The 19873-nt window shown below is 49.1% G+C and overlaps 1 protein-coding gene across 5 annotated transcripts in view; it reads right to left on the bottom strand.

Moving 5' to 3' along the window:
- WNT7B (Wnt family member 7B) overlaps positions 1 to 19873 on the bottom strand; it is a 114076-nt gene that overhangs the window by 83221 nt on the left and 10982 nt on the right. Inside the window, exon 2 of one of the 5 annotated variants that reach the window (XM_086885928.1) lies at positions 11327 to 11587. The exons of 1 other annotated variant lie outside the window; for it this stretch is intronic. In XM_086885928.1, the coding sequence (XP_086742054.1) occupies positions 11327 to 11397 (71 nt within the window). In that variant the 5' untranslated portion in view covers positions 11398 to 11587. Of the gene's footprint in view, positions 1 to 4276; positions 4336 to 4518; positions 9831 to 11326; positions 11843 to 19873 lie in introns of those variants that run through there. 3 more of the 5 variants (XM_023919080.2, XM_086885927.1, XM_086885930.1) reach the window with 3 other exon arrangements.

The following is a 19873-nucleotide window of genomic DNA, read 5'->3' as shown; positions in this document are numbered from 1 at the left end:
AAATCCTCTTATAGAGAATCATTATCACAATACCACTTAAAAGGAGAATCTAAGGATCTCAACAGAGCTCTCCTTGGGCATTATACATTGCATAACTAGAGGTTGAGAGAGAAAGCTTGCCCTAAAGTCTCAGTTATAAAATGAACAAGGTGCAAAAGCAGGGAAATGATGGATTTACACTGCAGCACAGTGACTGAGCCAGAGACAACCACATTCCCATAACAGCCAGCTTAATCACAGAGGTTGATCCTGCCCTGATCAAACCAGAATGAGAAGAGTGGGTGAGCCTGTGTAACTCTGACTGTACCAGCTAAAGTGAGAGCATCAGTCACACTGGTTGGCATTGCTGGTGAAGCCGTGCCCACTGTCCTCTTGAAGGCTCTGCCTCATAGAGCAGCCGGGCTGTTCTCTGCCTGTGCAGCTCCCTCCAGCACTGACAGGGATTAGGAGTCAAACTCCAGGAGCTCTCTCCAGCAGTCCTAATCTTTAGGGATTAGGCATGACCACTTTCCTGTAGGCATATGAACAATCTGCACTCCTTCTAATCTGCTTCCCACAAGTGTTGAGGAGCCCTGCTGTTAAGGATACAGAATAGTAAGGATGTGGAAGCACCAGGAGAACAAATGCAAAACAGGCAGAGGATTTTTCTTCCTCTACACTTCCTAACCAAGCAGTGATATCTACTCACCAATATAAACGATTTTTTGTGTTATGGTGCTAGAAAATGTATCTAAAGATTTGTGCTGCTGTTATTACATACACACATATTCTTTTAAGAGTTATTCCAAAACACTTTATAGCAAATAACTGAATTAACTGTATCTATGTGCCATCAGATAATCCCCAAAATAAGCTTCTTCAGAACTGACTCTCATGTTGTTGGTGAATGCATCCAGCCCTAAATAAGATGAACAGTGAAAGGAGTGCACCAATGGAAAAACAACAAGCACCATCTTCTTTAGAAGCAGCTAAATACATGTATGTGTATAGACACATGCACACTTCCATATGCACTGCAAAAAAACAGTGCCAGTGTTCTGTATAATTCCTGGTGTTAAGACATTTATACTAATTACATTGATATTATTTAATGGCAGCTTTATACTTTAAATATTTAATTGGATTACTAAAATATGTCCAGCATTAAAATGCATCAGCTATTGAAGCCACAGTTAGTTTTCTTTTTCAGACTCAGACATTAATTTCTTCTGGTTGTAAAAATGTTCACAGTGCCTCAGCAGGCCAAAGGTTACTAGGCAAGCACACTGAAGAAGATGACTTTGTCAGATAGCACACTTACAATATAGGAATCAATTTCATAAAGGAGTCGGGTTTTAAATTAATTTTGGATGTAGTTGACTATAATTTAACTTTCTTCCCAGCTATTGCACAAAAAACAGTGAGGTGTGGTGCCCATTTCATTTCATTTCATTTCATCATTTCATTTCATCATTTCATTTCATTTCATCATTGCCTTTTCCATTCTGAAAACCCCATTTCATCACGATGGGATTTTTGCTTGACAGGTTTTCTCACAGAATAACAGGGCAGCATCCCATCTCCCTCGGCCTGTATTCCCCACACCAAGAGATACTGAGCATGGACACCCTGTACTCCATTTGCTTGCCCTCTGAAAGTCACCCCTTCTGTCCCTGAAGAAGCAGGAATGCACAAGCCAAGGAGTCATTCCCATAGCTGAAAGATGATAGAGATCTCGGGAAAATTAACATAACCACTGACGGTCCCTGAGAGCTCACTGAATAGCAGCTTGGGTAGCATCCTCTCCTCCAGAGGGCAAGGGTAGCAGAAACAGACACCAGCAGATAATGCTCCAACAGGCTCTACTATGCTTTAATGTTCAAAAGCTACCATTAGTAACCCAGAGAAGTATATTTACCCACCAGACAAACACCACAAGTTCAATAGGCTACTCTTCATTAAGCACTGAAATAACTCCTTCTTTTCACTTCCTACGGAGAGAGCCGAAGCACCGCATCCCACCCGGCTCTCCCGCCGCAGCTCTCGCTCTCTGGGAGGGATGAGGGGGGACACGGTGGAGATGGAGCAAGTGTAACTGGGGGCTGGGGCCGGGGGCCAGAGGAGAAGTGGGGGCGGGGGTTTGCTCCCGGGTACCCTGTCCCCGGCGGCCCCGTGTGCGCTGCTTTCTCCCCGGGAAAGCAGCCGGCTCCGTCCCTCCGGAGTGATGGATGGAGGGAGGGAGGTGCGCGTCGCTTTGGGGCTCCGCTTTGTTGGGTTTCACCTCCTGATCCCTTTCGCTTCTGCTCTGCTGGGCTGCAATAGCCACCTCGGCCCCGGCTCCGCGGGTCCAGCTCCGAGTGACCTGCCGCGGAGGGGATGAACTGGGTACGGCCCAGGGAAAGGCGAGAGAGCATTATTTATCCACCACAACTTCTCATTGTCGCGGGGCAGCGCTCAAAAGATCCCAAGCAGTTGGCTTTAAATAAAGCAGGCATTTCTTCCCTTGTATTTCCCCTCAGCATTCGCCTTAGTATTATTATTATACTTCTATAGCTTTTGCTTTCGGACCTTATAATTATGTCACACAGCAAGGGAAACCGCCAGCATCCCAGCATCTGGTGTGCGGTTGCAAACTTTTGTTTTAAGATTTGAACTATTTATAGAAGGAAAACTTTGTAGGATAGTAATTTCCTACGGTTTTGAGAAAAATATGGCTACACTTATATTAAAAGGGTGTATTTATTTATTTATTACGACTCCTTCCTCCTGCATAAAAAAAAAAAACCACAAAAGAAAAAGAAAACACAAAAAACCCCAACCAACCAAAGATAGCACGGCAAGCTTTTTTACAAGCTATTGGTCACCTACACAGCAGACATATCCCTCCTGTGAACAGAAACAGGCAGCTCTGGCTGAATTAATCAAACGTGCTTCCAGAAATCTAAGAGCTTTTTAAAAATCGGTGGCCAAGACATATACATTTCACTAAGAATTGAGAATGTAGAAATAGGCTTTTAGGGGGGTTTTTTTATGGGTGTGTTTATTCCTACTTTTCTCCCATAGAAGTGGGATATGTTTTTTCCATAGCCCACAGAAAACAGGACACACACACAGGGGAACACATGCACACGTGCTTGTTCATGTGCATGTCCTCCTGTGTGCGCATAGAGAGAAAAAAACCCAAATATGTATAAATCCATGTATAATTCAGGGATAGGACCTCAAATTCGCATCCGTCGGGGCACAAAAACCAGATCGGCATGGGGGTGGGAGAGTAGAAAAATCCGTCCGGCGTCCGGCTCCGGCAGCCGAGATAAATGCGTGGCCGGGGATGCTGAGGCGGGGTTCCCCAGCACCGACAGGGGTGAACCCCTCTGCAGCAGCCCCGGCAGCCTGGGCAGGCTTCGAACAGCCCAAGAGCTCCCCCGGACCCAATCCCCGCGTTCCCGCACGGAGACTCTTGCTCCGGGGCTGGAGGGATGCTCAAGGGAGGGAGAAGGCTCCCCGATTTTAAAGCGGCCCCTCCGCCGGGTACCTGCTGCCCCAGCGCCCTCCTCCCCGCACGGCTGCCCCGCGGCGCGCTCAGGTGTCCTCCGGAGTGCAGGAGAACAGGAGCCCTTGAGAGCTCCCCGGCAGCCCCTCCGGACTCCGGCTGCAGTCCCGGATGGGCCCGGCTCCCTCCGGCCGGCGCGGAGACCCCGACCCACCACCCCCACCACCCTAACGCGGAGGCCGGCGGGCACAGAGACCTGCTGGGGGACCCGCAGGAGAACGACGGCGGACACTCTCTCCGCAGCCCTCAAGGACTAGCCCAGCCGCTTCTTATCCACCGCAACGATAGATACAGATATAGATATTTAAAAAAAAGACCGAAATTCCTCGCAGTCCCACCCACCAACTCTCATTTCCCCCACCCTTACCTCCACCCCCTTCCTCACAAGGAAAAGATCCTGGAGCCAGCTCTGACTGCGGGACCGGAGATCCCTCCGGAGCGAAAGCAGCCGGCCGGCGAGCGCCTCGGCGGCGGGGGCTCCCCGCGGGCGGCCCGGGCTGGGCACTGGCCGCCGGCTGCGGCAACCCCGCGCTCCCCGGGATCTCCGCAAGCAAACAGTCTTCCCCCGACGGGCGCGAAGCGATGCCCATCTCCGGTTTGGCAGGAGGAGGAGTCGGGGTCGGAATCCCAGGGGAGACGCCGGCCGCTCCGCGTCCCGTTGCCCCGCCGCCCTCCCAGGTGCGCCGCCCCCGCTGCGGGCACGCCGGGCCCCGGCCTCGCCGGCGGGGCAGCCCCGGGAGTTACCTGGTCCCTTCCCCCGGCGGGGTCCGACCAGCAGCGCCAGCACCGCCACCAGCACAGCATCTCCTCCTCCTCCTCCGCCGCCACCACCACCACCATCCTCACCACCACGCACCGCACGGAGCTGCCGCCCGTGCTGGCTTCTCCCGGCTCCCTCTGCTCGCTCTGCGCGGTGCCCCTAGGTAGCTGCTAGCGGGGGCATTGCAAACAGTATTTCGAAAAAAAAAAAAATCTGGATCACTTACAGGTAACTCCCACTGGTAAGGATGAGGAAAATCTGAGGGTAATACACTGAGAGTAACACACTGCGAGATGAAAAAAGGATCATGGCTGAATCCCGTTTACACTCTTGAGTTCGCTTCCTTGGTTATTCCTTTCTGGCCCCCCCTGCTCGTAATTCCCCACCCTTTTTGGTGTCAGTTGTGGCTTGAATCTGAGTTGGAATCCAGTCCCTTGGGCTTGGGGGGGCTTTGTCTGTTTGTTTGTTTGTTTGTTTGTATTGTTGTGTGTAGTATTCCCCTGGTGCTAATGCTGCTCCCTGTGCAGAGTGTGTGCTGCTGCTGCGGCTGCTCTCGTTGCTGCTGCTGCCTCTGGGTTCCTGCCTGTCATGTCTCAGTGGTTGGAAGTTGTTACAGTGGGTTCTCTTGTTGGAATGAGGATGGTTTAAGGGATTTGGATGGCAGAAAGTGCCTCTCTCTCTCTCTCCCCCTCTCTCTCTGTAACTCTCCTGAGACCCGGGGCTGCCATTGGGCAGTCAGTCACTGCAATCCGCCTACTTTTTTTCTCTCCCTCTCCTTTTTTTTTTTTTTTTTTTTTTTTTTTTCAGTGGGAGGATGACAATGGAAAGACACTGATCTAGCCCGGGCTGCAATGAATTCGTGCTCCCTAGCTGAGCCCTCTCCTGCAAGCCTCGCCCTGCAAGAGCTCCTTTCGTGCTCCATGGGGCATTTTTAACTCCCCCACAGCGCTCCGTGGGCTGAGAGCTCCCTGCGTCTGCCGTGGCACCCTTAGCTCGCCCTGAGGAGAGACTGAACGAGCTGGCAGGTCCCAGCTCCACTCTGGGTTAATCGCTTTATTGTGGCTGGCTGTCCCGGTTCCACCGAAGGGTTCCGCCTTCCCTCCAGACTCGGCGGGGGTTTGCCTGTTGTCGACCCCATGATGTGAAAAATTAGGCTTCGATTTCAGGAGCAAAGTCAAGAAAAAAGGGACGTATACGTAGTCATAGCCTTACTGAGTGAGAAATAAAGACATGCACACTCGTAGCTTCCTGGCGAGATTGGGTTTCGCGTGAGAGCAGGGAAGTTAGAAAAGCCTAGCGTGGAACAGCCGCTGCAGGGAGCGAGCGGGGGGCGACTGCCGGCGGCTGCCGGCTCCCCACACCTCTCGCCACCCCCGCAGGAAGAGCTTTCGTCTCCGCTCTTGCCTCTTCTTCTCTCCGAAGGAAAGATTTTCCGAGAAGATGCAAGTCCGACGAGACGTTTCCCGGCAGGTTAGTAGCCTTTCCCCCGCCTTTTCCCTGAGCCGAGCGACTCCTGCCCCTTGGCACCGCCGCGCCCCGCGGCAAAGAGATGCTCGATCCTTCCCGCTCCAGGCGTGCAGGAGACAGTCGCTCTTCCTCTGCCTTGTTGGGTGTCTGTCCTTTATTTCGGAAGTGCTTAGAGCGATGGTGAAATACGTGCGCTGTGGATACCGGGGCTGGGGGCTGAAAACGAACCCCGAAAAAGAAACGGTCACCAAAGACACTTAGACCGAAATGCAGCTGAAATGAGCAAGAAGCAGACTCCGAAGTGTCCTCGGTCTGTAAATGTTCGTCAGTTAGGTTAATTGCCTAATGACTGAAGAAGATGTCTTGGCTAAGAGCTCTACCAAACACCCTAGTAACACCTCCTCCGCTTAACCAGTCCCAGAAGATGGGTGCAGCTGTCTCAGTGGCACAACGAAATATTCCCTCAGATGGAATGAGAATCGCAGAATTGGTGCAAAAATGTTGTATGCCGCTAAATATGCGATAAAAATCTTCGCGGGGTTTGGTTGGCTTTAACCACTTTAATCTGCAAGTTCAGCACAGACGTTGAGGCAGTCAATGTCCCTCCGAGAAACGCTGATCTCGATTCACAAGCGACGGACGCTTAAGCCTTTCAACGATTATTTACACCCCAGAACCGTCATATTTATAATTATTTGAGATTCTAAAATGGACGTATTTACACTTCTGTAAGTGTGCATATAAGTCTATATATAGCGAAAGAGTTAGAGATGTATATCTCCTGCAGTGCCCTTTCCCCTGCTAGACATGTGGCTGGGGCAACTCTGCTGAACGTGAAACCAGGAGAACGAGTAGCCACTTTGAATGTTTTATTTCTAGCATTTGTTCCGCTTCGGATAGGTATTTTAAATGTGCGTCTGCTTTTAAAGATTTGCCCGGGGGGAAAAAGGAGGGGGAGAGAGAGCTGTAAAAATGCAGAGTAAATGTTGGCACTGGAAAGCTTCGGACTTGTGCTGGCAAAGTTTGACCCACTCCACCTGAAACGAAGACGGTTTGCCAATTTCCAGTTTTCAGGTCGAAACTGACTTTATCCACAGATGTGTTCTGTAGGGGAAGAAAAGTCGCATAAAGAAACCAAACCATGCAGTTTCTTTCCGAGGAGTAAATTTTTATTCTAAAACCACGGGCCGGTTATTATGTCGAAAAATTACTGACGATGAATGATGATTAGGAGGACGAGGATGACAATTATGACGATGATGATGAGAATAACCTTGTAAATTCTATCCAAATGGTTTATATACGTATGTCAGCCGGGGCAGCGAGAACCACACTTATTTTGTTGATTGAAGATGAAAACATTCCCTTTAATAAAATGTCACACTGGAAGAGAGGTATTGTCGGTAACGTCTAATATAGGCACTTCAATATTGGCATCTGTCGCTCCTTTTTCCACAAACAGCTGTATTTTGGACAAAATGGGGCAGAATTACACTGAAATAGTTGCCGACACTATAGTCGGGCAGGCACTAATAAACTATTTGCTTTCCAATCCCCCCTCCCCCGTTCTCTCCCCCGTCCCCGCTCCATTATCTATCTATTCCCAGCCGCGGTTCATTTTTTACCCCAAGCCTGGGGTGAATCCGGCAGAAGGGCACGTGGGAATCCGGAAAGGGGCTCCAGGTGGGCAACAGCCCAGCTCCTTTCCGGGCAGAACCGTGCGTTTCTTGCGTCTAGCCGAGCTGCAGGTCCAGTGCCGGGGGAAAGAAGGCAACGGGTCACAGAATGAGCGGGTTCTGGCCCACGGCAGGGCAGGGAAGGCGGTGGCGGCAGCACAGCGGCAGGGGCTCGTGGAGGGGCCGGGGAGCTTACAGTCCCGGCGGCGGGACGGCGCCAGGCAGCCCCGGGCCGCTCCGGGCGTAAATCGCACGGGTCTCCTGTGGCGGCCTCGCCCGGCTCCCGGAGCTCCACGTGCTGCCCGACTTCGAGGCTGAGCTGCCCGCCGAGGGCCGGGGGGACAGGGCCGACCCGGGCGGGCCTCCCCCCGGCCGGACAGCTCCGGGGACGGCAAGGGCAGCGCGATTTCGTTGGCCTTTACTGCAAACGCCGCAAAGCCAAGGCGAACTTCGCCGTAGGGGCGGCGAGTGAGAGCGGCTCCCACGTTCCCAGCCGCAGCATCCCTGGGAGTCCCGAGAGGGCGCGGTGTACTCCGGCCTTCCCAGAATGGGCCGAGGTCCCCGACGTCCGCAGTCCCTTGCGCCCTCAGCTCGGATGGGCACTCAAGAAGCGTCCCTGCCGCCTCACAAAGGGCTGCAGACACCTTTCGTTGCTCCCTTGGGCAGGGCCAGCTCCCGCCGCCCGCATCCCTCTAATGTCACAGTGACCTTCTCCCCCCGGGGAAAAAGGGGTCTTCTCGGCTCTCTTTGGAGCTGCCCAGCTGCCAACCTTCTTTTCCTCCAGAATAAAGAGGAAAAGGATGGTGTTTGCTTCCAGATCTCTGATACGGGTATTGTCCGCGACTTCATCTTTCCAAAAGACACTTCACTTAATACCCAGAGCTTCCGCTGTGATTTGCATCTGTGGTACTGCTGTGATTTTTAATTTCTTACATATTCATTAATTAAGCGGTATTCGAATGCTCTATGATCTTGGTAGAAAATATTTCTGCTCCAATCCTTCCTGAGGTCAATATTTGATGTGACCTGTTGTGGAGGGGGGTTACATGAAGTCAGCAGGGCTGCAGATGCTTTTAAGCTTCGGTGCCTGGAAACGTCATGGACAGAAATATAAAGGGATGCTTTACCTCAGCCCTGTTTCTCCAGCAAACTTGGGGACCGGAAATAGAAACTGGAACAACGGAAGATCCCTGAGAGGAAGGACTATCTGAGTGGGACTGTGCTTTCTTCTCCTAACTGGGAGAGGTAGTGGCTTCTTTATGGGACCCTGCCATGTCACCCCATGCAACATCCCGGCCCGTTCAACAGCTTATGTATTGGGTTATTTTTTCTCCCCTCGGTGTCATGTTTGCCACCAAAAGCGGAGTTTATACCATGTTTTATTAAGACACGAAGACGTACTCAGCAGCAAGGAAAAAAAAAACAAAACCTGTCAAGCCCTCCCTCCTTGCCATAGCTGACACGACGGCTCTCTCCTTCCAGCTGAAAATCAACCGAATGCCCTGGAAGACATTTTATCCACCTTCACCTCCCCCTTTTCAAAGCAAAGAGCTCACCAGAAAAGGCATCATTACACCCAAAGGATATGGTTTCAACAAAATGGTAGTTCCAGTGGCTGATGAAAGAGGAAATAATTGCATCCCACATGCCTAGCCTAGAAGTAGCCCTGGATCTCAGAGCAAATTTCTCTCCTATTGTTCAGAGAAAGTGAAGTATCCTCATCGCCTTACAGGCATGGTGATGGATCTGATAGGGTTTCCGCAAAGGCTTTTACTGTTCCTGATGTCCGCTCATTTTCACTTCCAGGCTCAGTCCGACAGCATTCTTGTGATTTTTGCTCTGAAACCCCTTCTAAAACAGCCAAAGTCAATTTCTAAGAGAGATCTACCTTCTAGACTGCAACATGTGCCCAATCCTCTGTTCCCTTCCGCCGCAGCGAAAGCAATAGCTGTACCACTGCCCTTATTTTGCCAAGTGTTTTGTTTGAGCTCGCCTGCTGTACAAAGTCCTCACACTATTGAAGTAGATGGGGTACCCTGTCATAGCTTCATTTATGGATACACAGCCTCGACAGATTCATTACACATCTGAACTCCCGGCAATCCGAGCCTAGAGGGGGACAGAGCCCACCGCTGCCGACGCCGGCTACGACAAGGGGCGGCGCAGGTTCTCGGCCCCGCAAAGGTTAGAGCACTCAAAGGACCTGTCTCCAGCAGGCAGGATTCGGAGCTACCCCCGGCATGTGGCTCAGCCGGGACAGCGGCGGACGCGGGCTCCCCATCGGGACAGGGCAGGGGGCAGAGCGGAGAGCGTCTTCCGTGCCCCTTCCGCATCCGCGCATCCTTTGGGGGTCGCCTGCGGGGCAGCGCCGTGCGCCGCGGCTGCAGGAGCGAGAGCCGTGCCAAAAATACCTAAATAAGCAAACACAAAGGGATGCGATCCGGATGGTGCCCGCCGAGCAACCCGCTGGGAGCCCTCTGGGAAGCCGCCAGCGGGTCTCGCCGGCACCCTGTAAATGAGAAGGTTCTGCCCTTACTGGCCGCAGCTGCGGGAGCTCCCGGTGTGGTATACAGAACGTGCCGCTCCCTTTCTCATCCCCGAGGAGCCCGGTTTAATTCCTTCCCCCCGCTGTTTAACCTTAATCCTCGGCTCTGGCGCGCTTCCTCTTGCAGATTCCCTCCCTCTCTTCGCCCCCTCCTCCCGCCCCTGCCCGGGCTGCTGACAGCGGGGACGGGGCTGTTCCCACCGCGCATCGTGCGCGGAGCAGCGCCCGCGGCGGCGGGTCCCGGCGCTCCCCGGCACCCTCCCCTCCCGCTCCGCTGCCCCGACCGGGCTCCAGCCTGCCCGCCGCTCTGGGGAACTGTGCCCGTTTTCCTGCCTTTGGGAGCTGCCCTTTGGCTTCCCAGTCCTCTTCCACGTATTGTTTTCAAGGTGGGAAGCGAGCGTTTTTGGTTTTCAACTCACCTTACGTATTCTTGAGCATTAAAAATTAAATAAATAAATAAATAAAAATTAAAAATCCCTCAGCTATGCAAGGACAGGATCTTTAAAGAGTTTGTAGTTCGACAGGTAAGGACTCGGCTGGGGCTCAGGAATGTGGAAATTCAACTCAAGTCAGCCTACTGCGACAAGCAATATTAATAAGGGCATACAGGCAATGGGGGGAGAGGCTGAGGGAAGGAGGGCGAAACTTGGCAACCAAAATAACCGCGTGCTCTCGACTGCGATGATCAAACACCAAGGAGCAAACAGCGGGCTCCCCGGGAGCCCCCGCCGCACCCTCCAGGGCCCCGGGCCGGTCCCTTCGCCTGAGCCCGCTTGGCTTCCCGGGAGGACCAGTGCAGAGGTAGCCGGACCAGTTGTCAAGTTAATTTCAACACGTCCGTGTGATGGATAGAAACGCAAATTGTGTCTAGGCCTGCATAAACCAAATCCCTGAGCGCAGGTTCAGAGCAGGGATTCCCCTCCTCCCGCCCCTTAAGCCTAATACCTCAGCTCTGCTCTATTGTCCCAGCAGCAGCGCCTGAGTTAACTCTGTCAGGCTGCCTTTTCTTTTTTTCTTTTTTTTTTTTTTTTTTTCCTCCGAGGGTACTGTAAGCCAGAGATAATATTTAAGTTCGCTTAAGCAGTGCAAAATAAAAGGATCCGTCATCACCCGCGACCGGCTCCCTGCAGGCTCGGGGCGGGCGGAGCGCCCCGCCGCCGGGCATGGCCCGGGACCGGGGGAGACCCACGGCCGTACTTCGGGGGGCTGCCGGCGCTTCGACACTCAGGGGCGGAGAGATAATATTTTCCTTTTTTTTTTTTCCTTCTCTTCTGCAGTATTTTGCTCCCAACTCCGCACTAACGTGACCCAAAAGCCAAGGAGATTTGTCGTGCAGAAGGACTTACCCTAACTTGACATAGATGACTCCAAAGCATAGAAACACGTAGAAAATCCACTTCCGAAAGTTTCTGTGCATGATCTAGAAAATGGACTGAGCCATAAAAATTGCACAAAAAGCCGAACTGATCTTGTCGATTAAATCCCAGTCAAGAACATTGCTGAAGCTACCCAGCAGCAAAGTCGGCCGAGCTGTAAAAAGTCAATTCCGCGCAGATAGGCAGCTCTTCCCAGAGCCATGGTGACCGAAACCGGCTCCGATATTAAAGCTAAAGAGGAAGAAAAAACGGAAAGGGCTGCTCAAAACACTAAAATAAAACCCTAAGACATACAGTCTGAGGGAGAGAATGAGCAAGCACTGATCTTGATCAACTGCCTCATAGAGCCCTGAAGTTCAATCTGTTTTTACTTGTTCTGACTTCCCCAGGTAACACTACGTATCTTGCAATCTATGGCTCCAGGTAGGAGGATCTCTCTCTCTCTCTCTCTCTCTCTCTCTCTCTCTCTCTCTCGCTCTCTCTCTCTCGCTCTTCCCTCCACCCCGCATGTGTCAGGATCTAATTCATATCTTATCTGTGTGTGCGTGTGCGAGCTGTGCGTGTGTTTGTGTTTCAAAAGGCATGTCCTTAAGCCGGAGTGTCGGGGAAAACACATGAAACGTATCCAATAAGGGAAATAAAGGACTCGTCCTCTCAAACCGAAGCATTTTTTCATTTCCTCTAGTATGGTAACGCGGCTGAATTTGCAATGTACAGACTTCACAAAAGAAACAGTAACTGTTAAACTTTTTTTTTTCTTTTTTCTTTTCTTTTTTTCTTTCCCCCCACCCCCCCCGCCCCCCCCCCCCCTTTCTAAACAAACAGAGGCAGGCGTTAATCCCCACTTGCTGGCAGCTCCGTATCCTAAAAGGCAACGTGTGTCCAGACTACTTCTTCGGCCGTTTGACCCTGCTGGACACAAATGCCTGCCACCAGATTTGATATAATTTTCTGCACTAAGAAAATATGCTTCCTCCTTTGAGAAACAGATACACTTGGCCTTTAACACTGAATATCTTAGGATATTCAGTTTGCTGCTCCTAAAGAGATTAATCGGTGGGACAAAACCTCACTTCGTGTTCAGCCACAAACAGTGAAGCAAGGCTTCCTCTTCTTTCTGGTTTTGTTTTGTTTCAGTTTTTTTGGTTGTTGTTCTTTTTTTTCCCTTTAATTTCTTTCTCTCTGTTTTTCCTGTTTTCCCTCCTCACTGATTTCTGAGCTGCTCCGTTTATTCCTGCATTCTGTGGAATTATCTATTCCACTCTACTACACAATGTGTGCCTGTCCGGAGGCACAGATCTGCATGCATATGCACGCTTAAATAGCACTCCGATACAAGTCTGTGGGCTGTAGGGAGTTACACAGATACGGAAAAACTCATGCACCTCTGCCCTCTCCTACACATACATTCATATACGTGTAGCAACAGTCAGCACAGATGGCTCTAGGCATCTCTCGGAGAGAATCGGCTAAACACAAACCAGGAAAGGCTGAAAGGAAAGCAGGCAGTGACAAGCAAGCAAAAGAGGCTGAACACAGAACTTCATCGTAAAGTATCTATCCTGACGGAGAAAACAAAGGATTTTTTAGAGGCCAGTCAGGCTGCCGTGGTTGAAGAGGCACAGTGTGAAATCGCAGGTCATGTTTAGACTCCCACAGTAAAGGCTGCCCGCACCTTGTCATCACCCACCTAGCCCACAAGAACAAGGTCCTCTCCAGGCACCATGCAGAGACCCCACGTCAGTCCCTGTGAGGGGAAGGGGAAGGGGAAGCTAAGCGGGAGAGAAGGGCCGTGTTGGGGAAGCGGGGCTCAGAGTGAGCCCCCCAGTAGTGACGAACGCGGCCGAGACTTCCCACTCCACTGCCAGCTCTGATTCCTCTGCTGCAGATCGGTTTGGCTCTTTTCCCCCCTGCATTCCACAGTTTTATTCTTTAATAATCAGCACTCCGGCTCTCAGAGGAAGCCAGATCTCCTCCAGTCCACTCCGCACTGCCATCAATACCCAACTACAGACAATTTGTTCTTAAAAAATGCTGAGTCTTCCCTTCACACTCATTTCCTTATATGTAAATGTCTTTTTTTTTTCCTGACCCAACATCAGGTTTTTTTCATCCCCCTTATTTTTTAAGCAATTTTTCATAAGAAGAGGCCGTGTTTCACAGAATCACAGGAATTCCAGGCACATGGTGCGATTCTTGGGGCTGTCCTGTGCAGGTCCATGAGTTGGACTTTTTGGATCCTTGTGGGGCCTTTCCAACCCAGAATATTCCGTGACTTCTTGAGTCTGTGTTTCGCTTTTGCAGAATCCTGTCTCCAACAGCCTCATAACTTTACCCACAGCTGCCTCCCAAACTCTTCCACCAACACCAAAAGGCACGGTGCAGCCCCACCAACATCTGTGAAGCTTTTTTCCCGTTTTTGAAACTTTTTGGAAACTAAGTGTAATGTGTCCCTCACGAGAGTCGCGGGGATGCGGTGGCAGGAGGAGCAGAGTAAGCAAAGATCTTCCCTGCGCCTGGGGCCGGCGATGCCGCGGGCGGCTGCAGCGGGAGGGTGCCCCTATGCTCTGTCCGGAGCGCTGTCCCGGGGATGTGCCCGGCCGTGTGTCCGGAGCGCTGTCCCGGGGATGTGCCCGGCCGTGTGTCCGGAGCGCTGTCCCGGGGATGTGCCCGGCCGTGTGTCCGGAGCGCTGTCCCGGGGATGTGCCCGGCCGTGTGTCCGGAGCGCTGTCCCGGGGATGTGCCCGGCCGTGTGTCCGGAGCGCTGTCCCGGGGATGTGCCCGGCCGTGTGTCCGGAGCGCTGTCCCGGGGATGTGCCCGGCCGTGTGTCCGGAGCTCTCCGGGCACCGGCACCGGGCGGCCCCGGCCGGTCCCGCGGGGTGACAGCGCCACCCTGCGGCGGTGTGGCGGGGCCGGGGGCGCTGCGGGGCTCGGAGGCTGCGGGACAGCCCCGTCCTGTGGCGCTGGGATGCGCTCAGGAGCCGCAGCCCTGCCGGGATGTGCACAGCTGGTTCCCCGATGCCGCTGGCTCTAGGAGCGCAGCACCTGGGAGCTGCCCCTGCGCTACCTCCCTTTGGCCCCGCAGCCGCACAAACCCGGGCGTGGGTCCCGAACCGGCGCGGGAACTGGGCACTCACCGGCCAGGGAGATTAGGAGGAGCGAGGGGCTCCGCATCACAATTATTTGTTGTTATAAGTCTCCTCTACAGACCCCTCGTTCCTGTTTTCTCACAAACCCCATGGAAGTGGGAATACAACTCACATTATCTCTGTCTCCTTAGTGACTGTCAGGCTTCCCATCCCACTCGCTTCTGCTAACCAGTGAGTATTCTTCATGCAAACCCAAGAAGCTTCAACAATAGAAACTAGACTAGATTGTAACATCGTTTAAAGGGCAAACATTTTCTGTATTTTTGACCCTTACTCCACGGTTATGTCCAGCTAATTGATTTGAAGATCCTGGACTGAGGGAAAATAATACATTTTCTTACCTTCAAATATCAGTTTGACTACTCCTGAAAACTTAGGCTGAGGATAAGAAGATTTAAGGAAGCTTAATAATTCTGTGATTTAAGAAAAAAAAAAAATCTCTGTAGAATATTAAAATGCTTAATTCTAACATTAGTATTCAGAGTTTCACCTGATGATGTGCAAAATATATAAAGCTCGTTGAATTATTTTAAATAAATACCACCTTAGTTATGCTAAAAGGCTTTCTGGTTGCAAGGTAATATTCCTAAATACAAAAGCACTGGTAGATGTGGGTTGGAACCATTTGCTGAATGGTCTTCTAGTATACAATTCTTATCTATTACTCATCCTAAACAATTGGCATAGTAGGGGATATAGTCAATTAAAAATTCAGTAATTCACTTTCTCACCCACTGACCTTCTGCTGACATTCCCACCTCCAAAACCTGCCAAAGGAAAGGTCACTTACACACACTGCTGCTGGTCCCCACACCCCTCCCACACCTCCCTATAGCCTTCTGATAAAGTGGCTCCTGTGGTAAAATATATCAAAGCACTACTGAGCTTTAGCTTTCCCAATCCATCATAAATGTATTTACCCCCACTCCAACTGGAGAGCCTTTTCCTTCATCTAGAGAGGAGAAACCAAGTGACCTTCAGAAGTCACCAGTCAGGCTGTGAATCTGAAAGCTTAGTCAACAGAAGGTTACTATTGGGTACAGGTAGTCAAGGGCAACTTAGGTGTACATCTCTTGAAAAAATGACGATGACAGGAATGAGAGTCACTGGCCCAGAAATGGGTCCTGTTTATTCCAGGATATGCCACAAAGGACACAGTGCTGTTTGTCTGACCTGGGGCTTATAGGGTTTCATGAACAGGGAACTCTGCCCAAGCAGGAGAAGCAAGCCCCAAAGTATGGGAACAACGTACAGTCTGTACAGCTCTGTAAATGGAAGTATGAGCAAGCAGGGAAAAGGAACTGTTGGTCACAGCTCATATAATCTTCCCTAGCATTTTTCTAAGAATAGTTTCAAAAACAGAGTAAATCCCGTGATATTTCTAGGGAATGCAGACAACAGAGATAATTACTCTGTGACAAGCCACTTTTCTTTCTGTACTGCTCAGATCAACCACTGGACCAGGAGGTGGACTTCAGTGATCCTAAGCTCAGCATATTCTACAATTCTGTGTTTGCTTGCTGTAAGTCCCAAAGGCTTAACTGCAAGGCAAATCCAGCTGCATTTATCCCAGCCAGCCACTCTCTGGCACTGTTGCTCCATGCAGTTGTAGATGAAGGCCCCATATATCACTGTGAAAACAATTGCACAAAAACATTCCTTAGGGGAAACACCCAGAGCATATGGGGTTAAGAAAGAGAGAGGAAAAGGACTAAGAGAAGAAAAATTTAAAAAAAAAAAACCAGCACACAAAGATAGGTATCTTGCATCTGATCAGGATCTTACAATTCACACATGTTCTTAACAAATGTACACATTAAGCATATGCACATACTACTAGTCATTAATATTTTGTACATGTGTTACCATGCCTTCACACATGAAGTCTTTCCTCAAATCACACTATTTTATTTACCCATATCCTTCCTATTCTAAGATGTCCCTTCTTTCCGAGAGACTACCAAATCCACTCTATGCTTCCAGAGTTTTCTTCAGACTCGAGATGTCCTTCAGTGAGCCTCTGATACTGAGATGTGTTTTCAATCATCTGGTCCTTGAGCTTTGATTAAGCAGAAGGGTACCAAACTCATCTGCTAAGAGATTATGCTTTTGGCATGTCCATCTGGCATAGTGTCCTGCACTGCACCACTTAATGGCAACAAAACCTGCACCATAGTCAAGGTTTGAATCTGGTCTTACATAGTAACTGACCTGTCCACTGCTCTCTTAGTTCTTCTCTCACTTGGTATTATGCAAAACAGCATCTGGTCACATCTTTGATCACCACTGGCTTTCATCTCAGCTCCTTGTCTGCTTCTCTCCCTCTTTTTCTTTCCTCTCTTTTACATCTCATTGCCTGGAATATGTTCTACTTTCTTAAGCTATAAGTCTTCCTGTAATTCCCAAGCCTGCTCAACCTCCACCAGTTTAGCAGACACCTAATTAGATTAATAAGTAACACAGTTGTCCATGCTCAGTTGCTTCAGATGTTTCATATTTACAGGTAAATGCTGGTTTAAAAATTTCTGCTTACTTGTGTCACCCAAGCTGAGAGTCACTGTTCAAGCAGAGGTATAGTACACATGTCTATATAGCAGCATGAAATGGAATTTACAAACTTTCTCACAAACTCCTCCCTTGATAATTGAAGCTTTACTGGCTTAGCTGCACTGGACTTAATATATTCTTTCCTCTGTTCTTCAAGAACTGATTTCTTACTTCATTGACTGTACTACTTTGAAAAATTTTCTGCAGAAGAAGGTTGGGCAGTTAAAAAGGAATGTAATATAGCAATAATATGTGGTTGCAAAAAAAGAGAAACACTATGAATAAACAGAAACGTTGTATGGGTGTGGGAATCGATCCAGCCCCCAGCATCAATCTCCAGCCTCGGAGGACTAACCCCTAAGGCTGTGGGAGAAATGTCCTAGGTTAGAGTGAGAAAAATCTCACCTGTAAGGCCCCATGGGAGTCCTCTATGTTAATTAGTCTAGAAAGTTCTCTGTTTCTTGTTCCATGATTAGTTCATTTTTACTGCATTGTTAGGAATATTTATTATCATGTTTCCCCATTGGACCCTGTCCCTCAACCCTACCTTATATAAACACTCTATCCATCCTGGACCCTGCCCTTTCGGTGCACACCCATACCGAGTTCAGATTCCTGTTTGTCGTTTTGCCCATTAAACCAGTTCTGTTTTGGATTACATCAAAGTGTGCCCATCCTTCTTCTTCGCATCAGCCACTGTGGATTCTCATCCAACTCTCTGAAAATCGCAGCCACTATTGGGGCTTGAGATATATAGGAAGGAACATAACATGCTCTCTTACTCTGCACCCATAGGAAGTCCAGACTCATGTACAAAATTGTCTTCTGAGCAGTGAATTTCAATAAGTACATATATTAGCTAGAGATGACCCAGAGGGGAACAACAGGAAAATGATCCACTACAACAATGAAATACACGATCCATGAGGAAAGGTTGTGTTACTATATTTTACAGCAACACAGACTGAGCAGGGAAAGTGAAATAGTCTTCAAACGTGCAAAAACACATTGCAAAGACAGCAAGATAAGGAACTGTTGTACTCATGATAAATGGACTTGAGCAGCATTTAGACAAAATTAGTTTAATGGCAAGTACTGCCAAGATTTAAGATCACGTTAAATAATCATCTACAGAAATTTAGCAGTATGGGATCCTACCACAGGCTCCAAACATCCAGGTTCCTTTTAGGCATGAGGCCAATGAGTTTGTGACTCTGCTTTCAACCACTGTGCTGTGAAAATTCCTTTCCTAAAGCATGGTGAGACGCTTCCCGACTTCTTCTGAAAGTTTTCCAGAAAGCATCTAGCTGACCAGAGGAGATGGAGTTTGCATCCAGGAGTCTAGAGGAACATCCAGAGCAGTAGTCTCTAGGCTGTATTTCATGAAGTAAGCCCTTTCATCCTATCTTGCCAAAACAAGCATTCTCCCCAGTCCTCTTGAAGCAAATGTCTAATAATAGGAGCCTTTGCACATTTCTAATCAGTGCAGCAATTCAGACACTTAAGATTTGAGACTGTAGATTCTGAAGTTTTGTGAACAACTTTCATTGTATGCTTCAGACAATACAGTGAGACATCATCATTGACCCCAAGTCCATGACTTGCCAAAGGTAGCCTTACTAAAGAAGCCTTATACCAAATGAATGCAAACTAAATATTGAGTTTAGCAAGGTTTCTACTGGAATCAAGATAAAGCAATTTTAGAATAGTAAATTAATCTATAATCAGCAAGTCTCTAGGCCCTACAACTACATATGATGCAACAAAAGGAAAAATCAAGACTCAGAAGTAATTTTTGCTGTGATTTATATGCTCATTCCTATTTTCTTATTATATTCTCAGACATCTCTAGATGGGGAAACAAATTTTTGGTTATCTACGGTTTTGAAAGATTACAAAAGATACCTTGGTAGGTTTAGATTACACTTAACCTTTAAAATCATCTTTCAAAAGCTAAGGGACTGAATAATTTAATGTGACATACTAATTTTGTTTTACGTGCCTATTGAGCACTGCAATTTTTGTAAACATTACAAGGGAAGCTGCACAGTGTTAAGCAGTTATTTCTTTCTAACTGATCTTCTCTATTGTAACCTTACTCTATCTAGTGCAAAATGCTTTTTAGCTTCTGGGTTGCAAAACAATAAATATTGATAATCAGCCTGAGAAGACTAAAGATCTACCTCTTCTGTGTGTTTGGTCTGGTGTTCTGTCCCAGTGAAATTGCATCATAGTACACTTCAAACACAACTAAGAATTACAGCTTTCATCACAGGGAGAAACCTTGAAATCTCATTGAAGTAAGCAACATATTCCCCTTGGTTCAGACACAGTGAGACCACAGAGTGTTTGTCACCAGGGCAGCATCCCAGTATAAGGCCAAAGTGGCCACAGTGTCAAAATTTGGGGATGAGCTTGTAGATAGTGAGCATGGCACTCTTCTACCAATGCTTCTATCAAGGGAAGATTGCTTCTTAGCAGAATTATGACAGAAACCTTCCTACTCTTAACTGCCACAGAGGAAAGTCTACCAGGTCCTGCTGTAGCATTTTCACCATTGCAGCTGTCCCCTTACTAGATACTGGTTTTATAGCTGCTGTATGTAGAGAGATTGTGAGTCTAGAGTTGGAGGGTACTTTGGATTCCTTCCTCAGGTAACCCTCCAGAGATGTACTTTTCATTGCCAGAAGACAGGGCACCTTAGTAAGAATAAGCAAGAGAAATATAGCGGGGAAGAGCATTAATTAATTGACAAATCAAATGTGACAATGGTTCTCTCTTCCAATCAAGCCAGACATCAACATTTGGAGCTCTAAGATA

Source organism: Cyanistes caeruleus, chromosome 4 (assembly GCF_971803275.1).
Source record: "Cyanistes caeruleus chromosome 4, bCyaCae1.hap1.1, whole genome shotgun sequence".
In the NCBI taxonomy this organism is placed as follows: Eukaryota; Metazoa; Chordata; class Aves; order Passeriformes; family Paridae; genus Cyanistes; species Cyanistes caeruleus.
The sequence above is the reverse complement of the archived record's forward strand: the minus strand, read 5'-3'. Positions and strand labels throughout refer to the sequence as shown.